At 38.6% G+C, this 14,058-nt stretch overlaps 2 protein-coding genes across 3 annotated transcripts in view; both read left to right on the top strand.

Annotated features, from left to right (window-relative positions):
* MGAM (maltase-glucoamylase) overlaps positions 1-1,330 on the top strand; it is an 82,645-nt gene extending 81,315 nt beyond the window's left edge. For both annotated transcript variants that reach the window (XM_045564106.1, XM_045564107.1), the window contains one exon: positions 325-1,330. In XM_045564106.1, coding sequence (XP_045420062.1) covers positions 325-402 — 78 coding nt within the window. In that variant the 3' untranslated portion in view covers positions 403-1,330. The remainder of the gene's footprint in view (positions 1-324) is intronic.
* A 10,072-nt stretch (positions 1,331-11,402) lies between these two features.
* MGAM2 (maltase-glucoamylase 2 (putative)) overlaps positions 11,403-14,058 on the top strand; it is an 81,160-nt gene continuing 78,504 nt past the window's right edge. Inside the window, exon 1 of the mRNA XM_045564108.1 lies at positions 11,403-11,609. Within this exon, the coding sequence (XP_045420064.1) occupies positions 11,480-11,609 (130 nt within the window). The 5' untranslated portion in view covers positions 11,403-11,479. The remainder of the gene's footprint in view (positions 11,610-14,058) is intronic.

The raw sequence follows: 14,058 nt of genomic DNA, 5'->3' as shown, positions 1-14,058 counted from the left end.
AAGATGGCTTCAAAGAAAATCAACACTTTGGAAGAATGGGAAAAGTGGCATTCTCTCCAGTTTTTCTGTGCAGTTGTTTCTCTGCAGTGGTTATGTATTGTGTTATTTATTACAGAGGCCTGTGCCTATCACTGAATAATCTTTGTATCCTAAGAAGTTAGGAAGTACCCTCCTCACTTAAAAATTGGAGGGCAGTCTGTTATCTAGGCAATAAAATGTGAAAGTATTAGGAGGCTATATGGACCATTGACTTGTACCGGATTTATTTGTGTGCAGGAAATTTCAAGAGCAGATGCCCAATGTTTTTCCTTTGGTTCCCTATAGGTGTTAAGCATTGATGTGACCGACAGAAACATCAGCCTACATAATTTCATTTCCTTGACATGGAGAAGCACTTTGTGAATTTTTAGAGCAAGATCCTAACTATGAATGACTTTGAAACTACTTATACTTCATACTCATAAAATTGTGTGTTGCTAATTGGTTCATGCCCACTGTGGGTGAAATATTTTATTAATTTTGTTATATGTTTTGTCTGTGAATCCTAAAGGTTAAATTTTAGCTCATGTGGGATAGACAGTAGCGAGGTGTGGAAAAATCTATGAGTTATCTTAATGTCTCTATGTGATTAGTATGGTACCAATGGTTCACCATATGACATTTACTGAAGATGAACTGGGGTGTGTGTGCAGTATGTATGTGTGTATAATCATGGAATGGGCCCCACTCTCTTGCTAGATATACAAGTAAAATTTCACCATGAAAGTTCCAAGTCTTGAAGCTAATCAGCACCTCAAGAAAGTATCCAGAAAGAACATCAGCTAGTTGGTAATGAGTAGAAGGGAACAATATTCTAAGAGCATGATTTACAGGGAAGAAAAGGCAATTGTAAGGAAAGGTAGGCAGGAAAAATCAGAATCAACACAAGACTGTGATAAAACTGATCATAATTTAGAACATAATGTAAAATTACCAGGAATAGCAACCTTGTGGGGAGGAGAAAAGAAGAAACTCACTTGAAAGAGAGAAGAGGGGCTGGGGGAATCCTTAACATACAGGAAAAGAGGACAGGATGAGATTTAAGGTGAATGAAGAAGTTTGGATATAAAAAATAGTTATTTTTCTCAGTAGTATGTGCTTTGAAATGCATAAATCTTATTTCTCTACTTTGTGCCTAGTGTATAAAGCCACAGTTCACACAAACACATGCAATTTATATGTCATAGACAAATAAAACAAGTGAATTTGCAAGAGATTTTGAATGTTTGGACCATGAGTAATCCCTGTTTGAGGTTAAGGATTATTCTTGTTCAATAAATGCTTGTGAGTTTGTCTTTCTGGTTTTCTTCGGCATCGGAGCACCTGTGGTCTAATCCACTGATGGGACGATCTGATTTATGATTACCTACCCTTCTCTGTACATCTCTGCAGTGAGTCGTTCCTAAGATGTAGGTTTATGGAAGAGTGTACTTGGACTGTTGCTTTATTTCTCATAGCAGTTGCTATATTTAGTAAAATATCAATTCTGGCAAAAATATGAGTTGCAACACTATTGGCTAAAACACTAGAGGGCTAAAATTTGGCATAAAGCAATTATACGTTATTGTTCTACAGAGATATCTACTTTTAGTGTTAGTTGAAAACAAGTTGAAAATGAGTGTGTTTGAAAAGAATGTGTCTTCTTCCCTATGTCTTTTTCTTTTCTTATATATCAGGAAGCCACTTATGTGTCAGCATCTGCATAAGGATTCAGATAAACAATATTGTTCAATTGGCTTAATGTTCTACTTATCACAATAAGGGGCTTTTGGATAAGGGCCTGATCTAACTAGGAAACTAGTGAAACATGGAAAAGCAACCGTGGGAATCCTTGGATCAAAACTTGTCAACTCTCTAATCAACTCAGGAAGGCTGAAAGCAATACTTGATATTTAAGAAATATGTTATGTTACCATCAAGGATATATTGGTGGAAGCTGGTCCTGGTTGCCATAAGTTGCTCAAGGAGAAGCTTTCTGACTGCAAAATTCTGATGACCAAGGCCCTCCCCATCACAGGCGTTAGATCCACTGGTAGGGATATTCTATGCTGTTTTCCTTTGAGGGAGAAAAACGCAGAAGCAATCCCTAGGGTCAGGAGACTTAGTTAAGTCACTCTGTCTCTATGGGATCAGGTTTCCTCATCTGCAAAATGCCAGTGTCAGACTAAAGCTGTGATTTCCATACCATGGAGCTGTGCAGAGCCCCAGGGCTCTTCTTTGCTCTCTAGGGGCCGGGAGAAGGCAGCTTGTCAGGGTTCTGAGCTCCCCATCCTGGCTTCAATCAATCACTTATTTATGTACTGGAATCACATTTTAAAAAAGACTTTTAAAAATATATATTTATCAGCAGTCCTCAAACATTTTGGTCCCAGGACTTCTTTACACTCTTAAAAAGTTATTGAAGATCCCAAGAGCTTTTGTTCACAGGGTTATTATATCTATTGATATTTCTCCTATTATTAATTAAACTGACCATATTTTTTAATAAAAGTGTTGGAAGGGTAGCATTATTTTACACTTTTGCAAATCTCTTTAAGTCTGGCTTAACGGAAGAAAGCTGGATTCCCATATCTGCTTCTACGTTTGATCTTCTGTAATATCACATGTCATATAGCCTCTGGAAATCTCCACTGATGAGAGAAAGTAAGTTAAAAGGGAAAATATCTTTTTAGTGTTTTCATGAAAATAGTTTTCCCTCACGACCCCACTGAAAAGGGCCTCGAGGACCCACAGAGGTTGTTCGTCAGACCACACCTGGAGAATCAGGTTATGTGGAGCCAGAGCCATTTGCGGCTGCCCCAGAGCAGCCCCCGCAACGTGGACCTGCACTTGTAACACCTGACCATCTATGCAGGGAAAGGTTGGGGTCTTACTTTTTGACATATTCACCGTTCTTCAGATCACATAATTTTACTTTATCTCTTTGTAGGTGTGCGCAAATGAAGAATAACAATCCCAAACCCTTTCACTGAAATAGGAGGAAATCTATTCCTTTTCTGATTAATGTCATAACATTAATTGTCATATGTCCCCACAAAGATAAGGTTGTGTTGGCCTTGGCAGATATCATCAGGGTCTCACCACCATTCCCGGCTTCTTGTCATTGCAGCAGAGTCTTTGGAAGTTTTGCTTCTGGACTTGGAGGATGGTGCTCTGGAAGTTCAGGGTCATACACATTATTGGTTTCTGATCTGTTGATTCTAACCCTCTGATTGCTTTGAAAACTGAGTTCTGCCAGCACCTAACTTTATGGTGCTTTCTTACTAACAGACAACAGAAAGATACAGGGTCACATGCTTGTCTCTTCCCTTCAGAATGGCTCTGTTACTTTTTCACTGATCAGCACTGGCATGTGACCCAATATCTTCCAGTTGCTAGTCAGCAAGAAGGGATGGTGAAGATTGGCCATTTTCTGCACTTTAGGAAATGGCTTATAGATTAGCTGGGGTTGTCAGTTACCACTGTAGCATGAATGATGTCACAAATGTGCACAGCATGTGGAGAGTTAAGAGTAAAGTATATCAACTAAAATAAAATCTTAAGCCCCCCAGGTGAATGAATAGAACCCCTCTTGGCCAAGGGGACCCCACAAAAACTGTAAAGCTGAGTTGCTGGCCCTGAGAAGGGAGGTCAGACGTGCTTTATCATGCCCTCTCCCTTTTTGGAGATATCCTTTATGACAACAAGATACTAAATCATTAACAGGCCTAAGAGTGTACAAGACAAAACTTAAACCGCACCTGAAGGCCATCAAGTTACTTAATAGATCACTTGGGTTTTGGTAAATGTTCTATGGATTGTCTCTGATTAACAGACATCCTTAAGACAGAGTTTTATTTCTGCAGGCAATTATAAATGAAAGAATCTTTAAGTCCACCTATAACCTGTAAGCCCCCACTTTGAGATACCCTGCCTTTTTGGGCCAAACCAATGTATGCCCTTCATGTATTAACTTGGGGTCTTAGGTGTGATTCTTGTCTCCATGAATGTATAAAACCAAACTGTAACCCAGCTACTACAGGCACATGTTCTCAGGACCTCTTGAGGCCATGTGCTCCAGCGGGTCACACACATTTGGCTCAGAATAAACCTCTTTAAATTGTTTTATAGGTTTGGGTTTTGTTTTTGTTTGTTTATTAACAATTATCACACAAAGAACAGAAAGATCTTGTGTAGCAATAAAGCTCCTTTCTTGCTCTTTTGCCAAGCTGTCTTCCCAATTTGAAATGAGAACCAGGTAAATTTCCACTCTAACAAAGGTCCCCTTGTACTGGGGCAAAATATAAGGTAGATTTGTCTTTCCAGGAGTTCATAAATGCAGAAATCTAGAAGCTTTCTTTCTCTCTCTCTCCCTTGTGCATTCTCTCTCTCTCTCTCTCTCTCTCTCTCTCTGTGTGTGTGTGTGTGTGTGTGTGTGTGTGCGCGCAATTTCCCATATACTAAGCCTTTGGAGCAAACATGGAGGACTACCAAGGGCATTATTATTTATGGTTCTTAGATGCCATCAAAAGAACCCTCTATACCCTCACATATAACTGGTGGGAATAGGACTGTGAAATGCACGTGCATGCCCATAGCAGCATTGCTCATAATAGTCCCAAAGTGGAAACAACTCAGATGTATATCCATGTAACTGATACATGGATAAACAAAATGTGGTATATCCATACAATAGATATTATCCAGAAATAAAAAGCAATAAAATACCGATACCTGCAACAGAATGGATGAACTTTGAAAACATTATGACAAGTAAAAGAAACCAGACACAAATGGTCAAGTATTGTACAATTCCATCTGTATAAAATGTTCAGAATAGAGAAATCCATAAAAATAGAAAGTAAATTACTGGTTGCAGGAATAAGGGGAGAGGAGAATGGTAAGTGGCAACTAATGGGTATATGATTTCTTTTCGGGGTGATGAAATGTTCTGGAATTAGATAGTGGTGATGGTTGTACAACTTTGTCAATATACTAGAAAACACTGGATTGTATACTTTAAAAGGGTGAATCTTATGGTATGTAAATTATATCTCAATTTAAAAAACCCTACTTTAGCTAGCTTAAGTAGACATTTTTAAAACATATTAGTGTTCATTGAAACTATAGGAGGGCTAGAGAGTGAGGTTTGCAGGCTATGTGGCTAGCCAGGGACAACACCCAGATTACCTTGTGGGGGATTCTACTGCCACTGCCCTTAGCACACATCTAGTAGCTTGAGCCCTAGTACTGAGCACAGGATGCCACAATGCTTGTCCCTGCTGCCTCTGAAACATGCTATGTGTCAACATCCTGAATTCCACATAGTACCTCTTTCTCTACACTTTCTTCTGGATCTAAATCACTTACAGGCATATCTCATTGGCCAGGCCCAGGCACTTGCCTCAACCTTGGCTGAAGGAGAGGCTGTGAAACAGAATTTCTAGTTGCTTCTTTGGGAAGGAAGAATTCTCAAGGTGAGAAGTTCTTTAAGTTAATTTAAATATAACAAGAGTTATTGAAAGATGCTAAGCCATCAAAGAGCATGACAAATATTCATTATAGAGATGTCTTCCCACATTATATAATTTCTATTTTAACAGTGCTTCACTTACTGAGAATAATTGATGGAAAGGCTTATTTGAATTAATGAAAAACTGAGTTATACCATGAGAACTTTTGAGGACAAAAATGGAGAAAGGAACAATATGATGAACCAAGAGCTATTTCCGTTGTTCCTGTCACTCAGTTTATCATGCTTTATTATGGCAGCCCTAGCAAACCTTTACACTTACATTCTCAGGAAAATCCTACTTGATCATGGTATATTACTCTTTTTATATGTTTTTTACTCCATTTACTAATATTTCGTTGAGGATTTTTGCATCTGGGTGGGGGATACTGATGTACAGTTTTCTTTTGTTTGTATACTATTTTTGTCTGGTTTTAGTGTCAGGGTAATTCTGGCTTGTAAAGTGACTTAGGAAGTGTTTTATCTTCTATTTTCTGGAAGAGATTGTATAGTGTTGATGTTGTTTCTTCCTTAAATGTTTGGTAAAATTCACCAATAAAACCATCTGGAACTGGGGGAAAGAAAAGAAAGAGCTATTCTTTCTTTATTTATTTAGCAAATAGTTATATATTTAAAATATCTGTGCCTATTGGGCAGAGTGAAGAAACGGGACAAGACGCTGGCTCTTGAGCCCTTCAGGCTACATGGGCAGACAAGGAAGCACAATATAATGTGACAAACAAAGTAATCAGATATGAACAGGCATGCAGAGGAGGGACGACTATTAGGGGAAAAAAAGCCACCTTCTCCTTTTATTAACAAATGGAGCTTTCTCCCATGTCACAGGGAGAGCAAGGTCCTTTTTGTGGTCTGTTGGAAGATGAACTCCCCTCCTCCAGATGCTGTCAACTTTATAGGGCCATAAATCAATTGTGGCAGAAGCTGGTTACATCGACCCAGTCACCTTTGCTCAGTGCTCCTCATGGATCACTGAGGGACAGACACAGCAAAGAAAAAGACAAGGCTATGAGGTGAGTACTGTTCCCCATGCAAGTGGTGCTTTGAACAAGTGGTGTCTCTTTCTCTTTGTAAATTTTCCTGTCTCCTGCTCTGCTAACTGATCTGGTCATCCATACTTTTCTTCTGCCCCTGATATTTTCTTCCCTTTCTGTAGGGGCTGAGGAGTGAGGCTGAGACAGTGCATAGAGAGGAGAAGGGTGTGTGTATGTGTGTGTGTGTGTGTCGGTGTGTGGAGGACAGATGGGGAGGGTTTAGTGTGAGATGCTCCTCTCTCACTGGGAGAAACCAAGGACAGAACAAATAGGTGGGATCTTTCTGGAAACTAGCTGAAGGTGGCCTTGATTCGGAGGAAGGTGAATGTGTCCCAGATTTAAGCAGGAAGGTTTCTAAGTGGGGAAGAATTCCTCCTTCTGGAATCCCCACTCCTTTGCCTGAATGACAATACTGCCTATGGCAGGAAAATGCCTGAGGTTGTCTCCAGAATGTTCCTGAACTTCCTGAGCTGTGGTGTTGAACCTGCTCCTTAGGGAGGATTAAGGAGCTGTGGAAGAGGAGCCTGCGTCTGATTTGTAGAGTTTGGAAGGAAAAAAAATCTCCCTATGGAGAGAAATAATACTTGGAGAAGGAGGTTAATTGATGGAAAACATGTTTGCTGTGGTATCGAGTCGTGTACATACATATATGTACATACATACGTATACATACATACCATTCTACCTCTGTAGTGGGTCACTCACACTTCCTTCACTATGGGAGATTTATCCTCTAGGTCTTTTAGTCTCTGCCGCTTGGGAGACACTGTGGAGAGAGTATACTCAAGTACTAGTTTAAAAAGGAGTGGCTCCCAGTGTTTGCCTCAGTTTCACCACTCACCATAGTTAGACAAAATTCCTTAATACTCATCTATAAAATGGGAATCGTGATGTCTGATCAACTTCAATGCAAAGATTTTATGAGAATATAGTAATATGATATATATTTTACAGGGATTAGAGTAAATATTTTAAAATAATTTAGGCTATAAGAGAGACATCTGATAGATTTAGGTAAGTAGGAAAGAATAGCTAAAAACCCCAATTTCAATCCCAAACCCTGTTTCTTCAAGAGCTAAGGGTTCTTCCTAAACCCCTCTTGGCAAATTATCTGCAGGTCCTTGTTCCTTACCTATACTTTAATATAAAAATGAAAAGTATTTCTTTTCTTTAATTATTACACATTAACCTAAACACTGCCTCCATTAAAATTGAAGCTATATACTTATATGAAAATGTTTGTAGAAAGGATCATGGCATTGAGGAAGAGTTGAGAAGAGCAGGAATGTAGGAAAATGTAAAGTAAGAGGAGAAGCAAAATAAACATTAAAAACGAAAGGGGATACTTGGGTTGATTCCACATCTTTGCAATTGTGAACTGTGCTACAATAAATATTCTAGCACGTGTGCCTTTTTGATGCAAAGTCTTCTTTTCCTTTGGGTAGATACCCAACAGTGTGATTGCTGGATTGAATGGTAGCTCTACTTTTAGTTTTTTTAGGAATCTCCATACTGTTTTCCATAAGGGCTGTTCTAATGTGCAATCGCAGCAACAGTGTAGAAGCGTTCCTTTCTCTCTGTATCCATGCCAGCATCTATTATTTTTGGACTTTTTAATAAAAGCCATTCTAGGAGGAGTAAGGTGATAGCTCACTGTGGTTTTAATTTGCATTTCCCTGATGATTAATGATGTTGAGCATTTTTTCATATGTTTATTGGCCACTTGCCTTTCTTCGTTTGAAAAGCTTCTGTTCATGTCTTTTGCCCACTTTTTAATAGGGTTGTTTGTTTTTTTCTTGTTGATTTGCTTGAGTTCTTTGTAAATTCTGGATGTTAGCCCTTTATCTGCTGTGTAGCTTACAAGTATTTCCTCCCATTCTGTAGATTGTCTATTTGCTCTGTTGACTGTTTCTCTAGTTGTGCAGAAGCTTTTTAGTTTAATCAAATTCCACATATTAATTTTGTTGTTGCCATAATTGCTACATATATAACATATATAACAGATGAAGAATTAATATCTCTAACATGTAAAGAGCTTTTATGAATCAATAAAAAATGTATAAGCCAGTAGAAAAATAAAGTCATGAATAGAAAAAAAATGAAAATAAAAGAGGAAAAATTCTTTGTCCACATTGATTTATAGTTTGTTGCTGCATAAATACTGATTTAATATGGCAGGAATATAGGGTAGAGGAGAAGCCAAGCAGCTGGGCTTAGGAGGTTTCACAAAACTAAAGGGTTTTTGGATTATTTAGAGATACATTGAGGACTTGAATATAAGAGATCCAAGTGACCCTGTTTGTGCTGAGCCATTTGGAAAATGACCCAGATATTGGGAAAGTAGTCTGAACTTGGCACTGGCTGTGAGAACTAACAGAGAGAAAGGAGTCAAAAAAGATTCCTGGGTTTATTTTTTTTTTTTAATTGTGGCTGTTCCTCAAGGTATTAATTACTTGAGGAGCAGCTCATTTGGCAGAATTGGCAGAAGTTGGGACGGGGTTGTGGGGAGAGATGATTTTATGTTGCATTTGGATGTCTGTGGGACATCCAAGTAAGACATCTGATAGGCAGTTCAATATATGAATCTCAATCTCTGGGCTAGAAATACAGGCTGGATTATTGTTAGATGTTATATGAAGTCACTTGAGTAGTGGAAATTGCTCAAGGAGAGTGTGTAATTTAAAAAGAGGACCTATATTAAAATATGAGGGATATCAACATTTAATGAATGAGGAGACTACAGAGAAAATTGGAGAGGAGCCAGGGGCGTAGGTGGAAAACCAAGACTGAATGATATCCAGGAATTCACAGGTCGAGAGTCTCAAGGAGCAGGGAGTGGTTGATAGTGCTAGATGATTAGGACAGTGCCAGTCGTGTTCAGCCAAGTCACTGGTGGCCTTGGCAGGAGCAGTTCCAGTGGAATGCAGGAAATATAAGCCGTGCCAATGATAAACGAGGAAGGAAATACAGATGGTGTGGAGTTATCTTTGCAGAAGGTTAGCTATGAAAGGAAAACAGAAAGTTATAATGGTACCTAGAGAAGTACACAGAGTCATCAACAGAGTCTAGGGTGACGTGGAATATATTTATGAGGGGGAAAAACACATTCAGAGGGAGAGGTTTATAATGCAAGAAAGAGGAGGAATAATTGGTGGAACAAACTTTTTGAGAAATTAAGTGGCTGTGAGATCTAGAGAATAGATGCAAGGATTATGCTTAAACAAGAAAAGGAAAAATTCATTGAGAGCGGAGGGGGGAAAATAAGAATTTAGCTAGATATGGATAATTTTTATGGAAAAGCTTGGGTTGAGAAGCAGAGAGATGAAATAGTTTCTGCAGAACAGTTATTTTCAAAATAGACATTGGGGTTGGCGGCGGTGGCTCACACCTGTAATCCTAGCACTCTGGAAGGCCAAGGCAGGAGGATTGCTTGAGCCCAGGAGTTTGAGGTTGCTGTGACCTAGGCTGATAACACGGTACTCTAGCCCAGGTGACAGAGCAAGACTCTACCTCAAAAAAAAAAAAAAGTAGAAATTAGAGATGTTAATGAGTGAGAATGAGAGTATAGATGACAGAGGTTGGGTTAGAAAAGAAGGATCAATTATTTAAATTGCTGCCATGAAAAATGAGAGAAGCTGGCAAGATCTTCATTCAGCTTGCAGGCCTGGTTTATTGGGGAGGTTATGGGCCCCAGTGACATCTACCTTGAGCCAGGTGTATCAGCCCAGAAGGCAGATGTTTGGACGGATGGTCTCATTCTATAGATTCCGTTAGCAGATCAGGGGGCAAGGAAGATGAGAGCAATGGCAAGTTAAATAATAGAGGCTGAGGCCCAGGCCAATTAGGGATAATAGATAGGAGGGGCAGAAATTATACGAGAATGGAAAGAGAACAGAAGCCTTGATGTGATCAAAGAATAAGAAAAAATTGAAGTAAGGCAATGAGAGTTAGAAAACATAAGCTTGTGACCAGTAAATGAGAAGTAGGGATTAAGATTTCAAAAGTGGAACAATTCTGGAAGTTCTAAAGTCCAACATATGGGATGATAGGAAGATCATTGATGTTGAGGGCTGTCATGGAACCGTGAGACATGTAATAATGTTAGATTTACCATAATTAGAGCAGAAAAATGAGAATACATCTAGAATCTGATATTATTTTTGTAGATAAAGAAACACAGGTCCAAATAGGTAAGCAGCCCATCTTTTAGTAAGAAAACCAGGGCAAGAATTCAAACCCTTTGATTCCTAGTGGGGTACACCCTCCAACAGAGCAAGTATTTTAAAGATTGTGTCAGTGCATGATCTTTGGAGTTACTATAAGCCACAAAATTTGTGAGAGTTGTGTGCTGTGAACATATAAGAAAGCATTGTGTTGGAGATCAGGATTAGGTTCATTTTTGTTACCAGATTCTTAAAGTAATCAGTGACCTCTAAACAGTTAAACACCTCAGCATCATGCCATGGGAACTGGAAGAAGAAGACTTGGATTCAAATTGTACTACTTTTCTTTCTCCCCAAATGTGCCCTCCTTTCTACTGCATGGGGTGGGTGTGAAGGTCAAAGTGACATCTATGAGGGCTTAGTGGGCCATCTCAACCCCTCATCTCTATTTCTTCTGTATTTGTTCCACTCCCTCTCTCCCTCCAGTTCTTTATGTCTGATATACTTGTCCTTGGACAATACTCAGTTCTTCTGCAGACAACAAGGCAAAGCCCTAGAGGTGTTGGATGTACGGACTCGAGTTAATTAGAGACACTGTGATGAGTGGAAACATATATTCTCCAGATATATAAAGAGGAATGCTGACAATCAAGGTTTTCTTGCAAACAAGCCCACATTTTAATCACAGTGACTATCTATCCTCTTAGATTGGTGGGGCCTTGTGGTTTGCTTGAATGCAGTTATCTCTGTCCATCCAGATGGCGAGGAAGCTCAGTGTACTGGAAGTCCTTCTGATCATATTCTTCCTAATTGTATTGGTCCTGGATATCTTCTTGCTGCTGCTTCTGTTGGAGAAATCGTCAGGTAAGAGAGATGCTTGCAGCTGCTGAGTGGGAAGCCTGAGTAAAGGAAGTCCCTTCTGGATGCCAAAGAAATCATTTTATTCTTTCACACTGCAGCCTGCCACCACATTGCAGTGTTCAAAATCCATACCCACAATTAAATTAAGTCAATCTCAAAAAGATGTGTTCTTTTTCTGCAACTAAACCTTGAATGTGAGTGATACTCAGGGTCTCTCAATCCCCTTTTGGTGCAGTTTTAACAAGATGCAAAGTTAGGGTCACCAGATGCCTCTGGAGTCAGGAAGTCATACAAGCTTCAATGAGAAAGAACAGTTAAGGTAATGGTGCCCAACCCCAGTACATTATGGAAAAGGAAACTAGGTTACAGGGGGGTTGAGGGCTGATTAAGTTGGCCTAACTGTGTCAATTGCAAATATCCTCTGGCCCATATCATGGTTGACATAACTATGGTTTCTTCACAGATGACTTTGAAACTGTCCCCCCTTCTCTCTCTCTATTTCACAGACACTCAAAAACATTAAACAGAATGTTTTCTCTTCGGTGTACACAGTATACTCTAACTTATAAAATAACATTGTAACACAAAAATCTATTTTCAATTAAAACTGAAATTGGAGGTTGTTCTGTTTGATAAGGCTCACCTCACAGATGTATAACAGACCAAGCATTCAGTGAGCAGATGCTGTACTGACAGCAGGGCCCTCCCTGCTCTGCCCTTTTCCCCTGTCTCCTCAGTAAACAGCAAGGCAGTGTCTAAGGGCTGCCATGACTTTGAAAGATGATTTGAAAACCATCGATATAAACCATTTTGAGCTATTCATTCTTCTTCTCTAGAAAACCTTTCTTGAATAACAAGATTCATGAAATTATTATCCTGTGTATATAAATAAGTAGTATCTTTTACTCAATATAAAAGTAGGTCTTCTGTGACTGGCTTAGATCAGCATAATATCCTCAAGGTTTATCCATGTTCTTGCTTATGGCGGGAATTCCTTCTTTTTTATGTCTGAATAATATTCTACTATATATACATACCACATTTTCTTTATCCATTCATCCTTCAATTGACATTTAAGTTGTTTCCATATGTTGGCTATTGTGACTAACATTGTAGTTAACATGAGCCTACTATGTCTTTGAGATTCTGATTTCAATTCTCTTGGATAAATAGCTATAAGTGGGATTGCTGGATCATATGGTATTCTATTTTATTTTTTGAGGAAACTCCCTACTGTTTTTCATAGTTGTTGCACCATTTTGCATACCACCAACAGTGTACAAAGGGTTCCATTTTCTCCACATCTTTGCCAACACTTGTCCTTTTTCTTTTCTTTTCTTTTCTTTTTTTTTTTTGGTAATAGCTATTCTAACAGATGTGAGGTGATAGCTCATTGTGGTTTTGATTTGCACTTTCCTGATAATTAGTGATGATGAACATCTTTTCACATACCTGCTGGCTATTTGTATATCTTCTTTAGAGAAATGTCTTTGCAAGTCTTTAGCCTGTTTTTAAGTCAAGCTGGTTTCTCTGCCATTGAGTTCTGAGTTCCTTATATATTTTGGAAATTAACCTCTTATCAGATATATGCTTTGCATTCCCATATATTCTTCCATTGCCTTTCCAGTTTTTTGATTGTTTCTTTGCTGTGCAGAAATGTTTTAGTTTGATGTAGTCCTACTTGTCTATTTTTGCTTTTGTTGCCTTTGCTTTTGGTGTTCTATTTATGAAATCATTGCCAAGACCAGTATCATGAAGCTTTTTCCGTGTTTTCTTCTAGGAGTTTTGCAGTTTCAGGTCTCACATTTAAGTCTTGAATCCAGTTTTAAAACAAAATTTTATTTAAATGTATAGATACATACATAAACATAACACCATAAACATATTAGAGATACTTTGGGGTATTTTTTTTTTTGAATGGGAGAAAAGGCATTGAAGGAACCTATTATGCCCACAGTAACTGTTGCCTCAAGCTTCAGCTGAAATCCTGGGTTTCAAATGGCTCCTGGAGCCCACTGAACCACTATTCCTTCTGCTGTTGTTTTATGCGAGAAGGTTACACCAAGTTGAGAAAGGCTAATATAAAACCAGCCAATGTTGAACGACAGTGCATATTTCAATCAGGGCCAATAATACCTTCCTAGTCTACACCAGAGGTTGTTGGAAGTGAGTAGAACAAACTCATAACCCAAAATAAGCAAACAAACAAACAAAAAACCCAAATGTGTGGGACAACTGGATATCTACATGTAAAAGAATGTCGGGTCCCTACCTGACAACATATATGAAAATTAACTCAAAATCAATCAAAGACTTAAATGTAAGAGCTAAAACTATAAAACTTTAAGAAGAAAACATCAGTGTAGATAAACATGATCTTAGATTAAGTAACAATTTCTTAGATGATACTCAAAGTACAGCAAACAAAGAAAAACAGGCAAATTAGATTTCA

Source organism: Lemur catta, chromosome 11, assembly GCF_020740605.2.
Source record: "Lemur catta isolate mLemCat1 chromosome 11, mLemCat1.pri, whole genome shotgun sequence".
Taxonomy (NCBI): Eukaryota; Metazoa; Chordata; class Mammalia; order Primates; family Lemuridae; genus Lemur; species Lemur catta.
The sequence above is the reverse complement of the archived record's forward strand: the minus strand, read 5'-3'. Positions and strand labels throughout refer to the sequence as shown.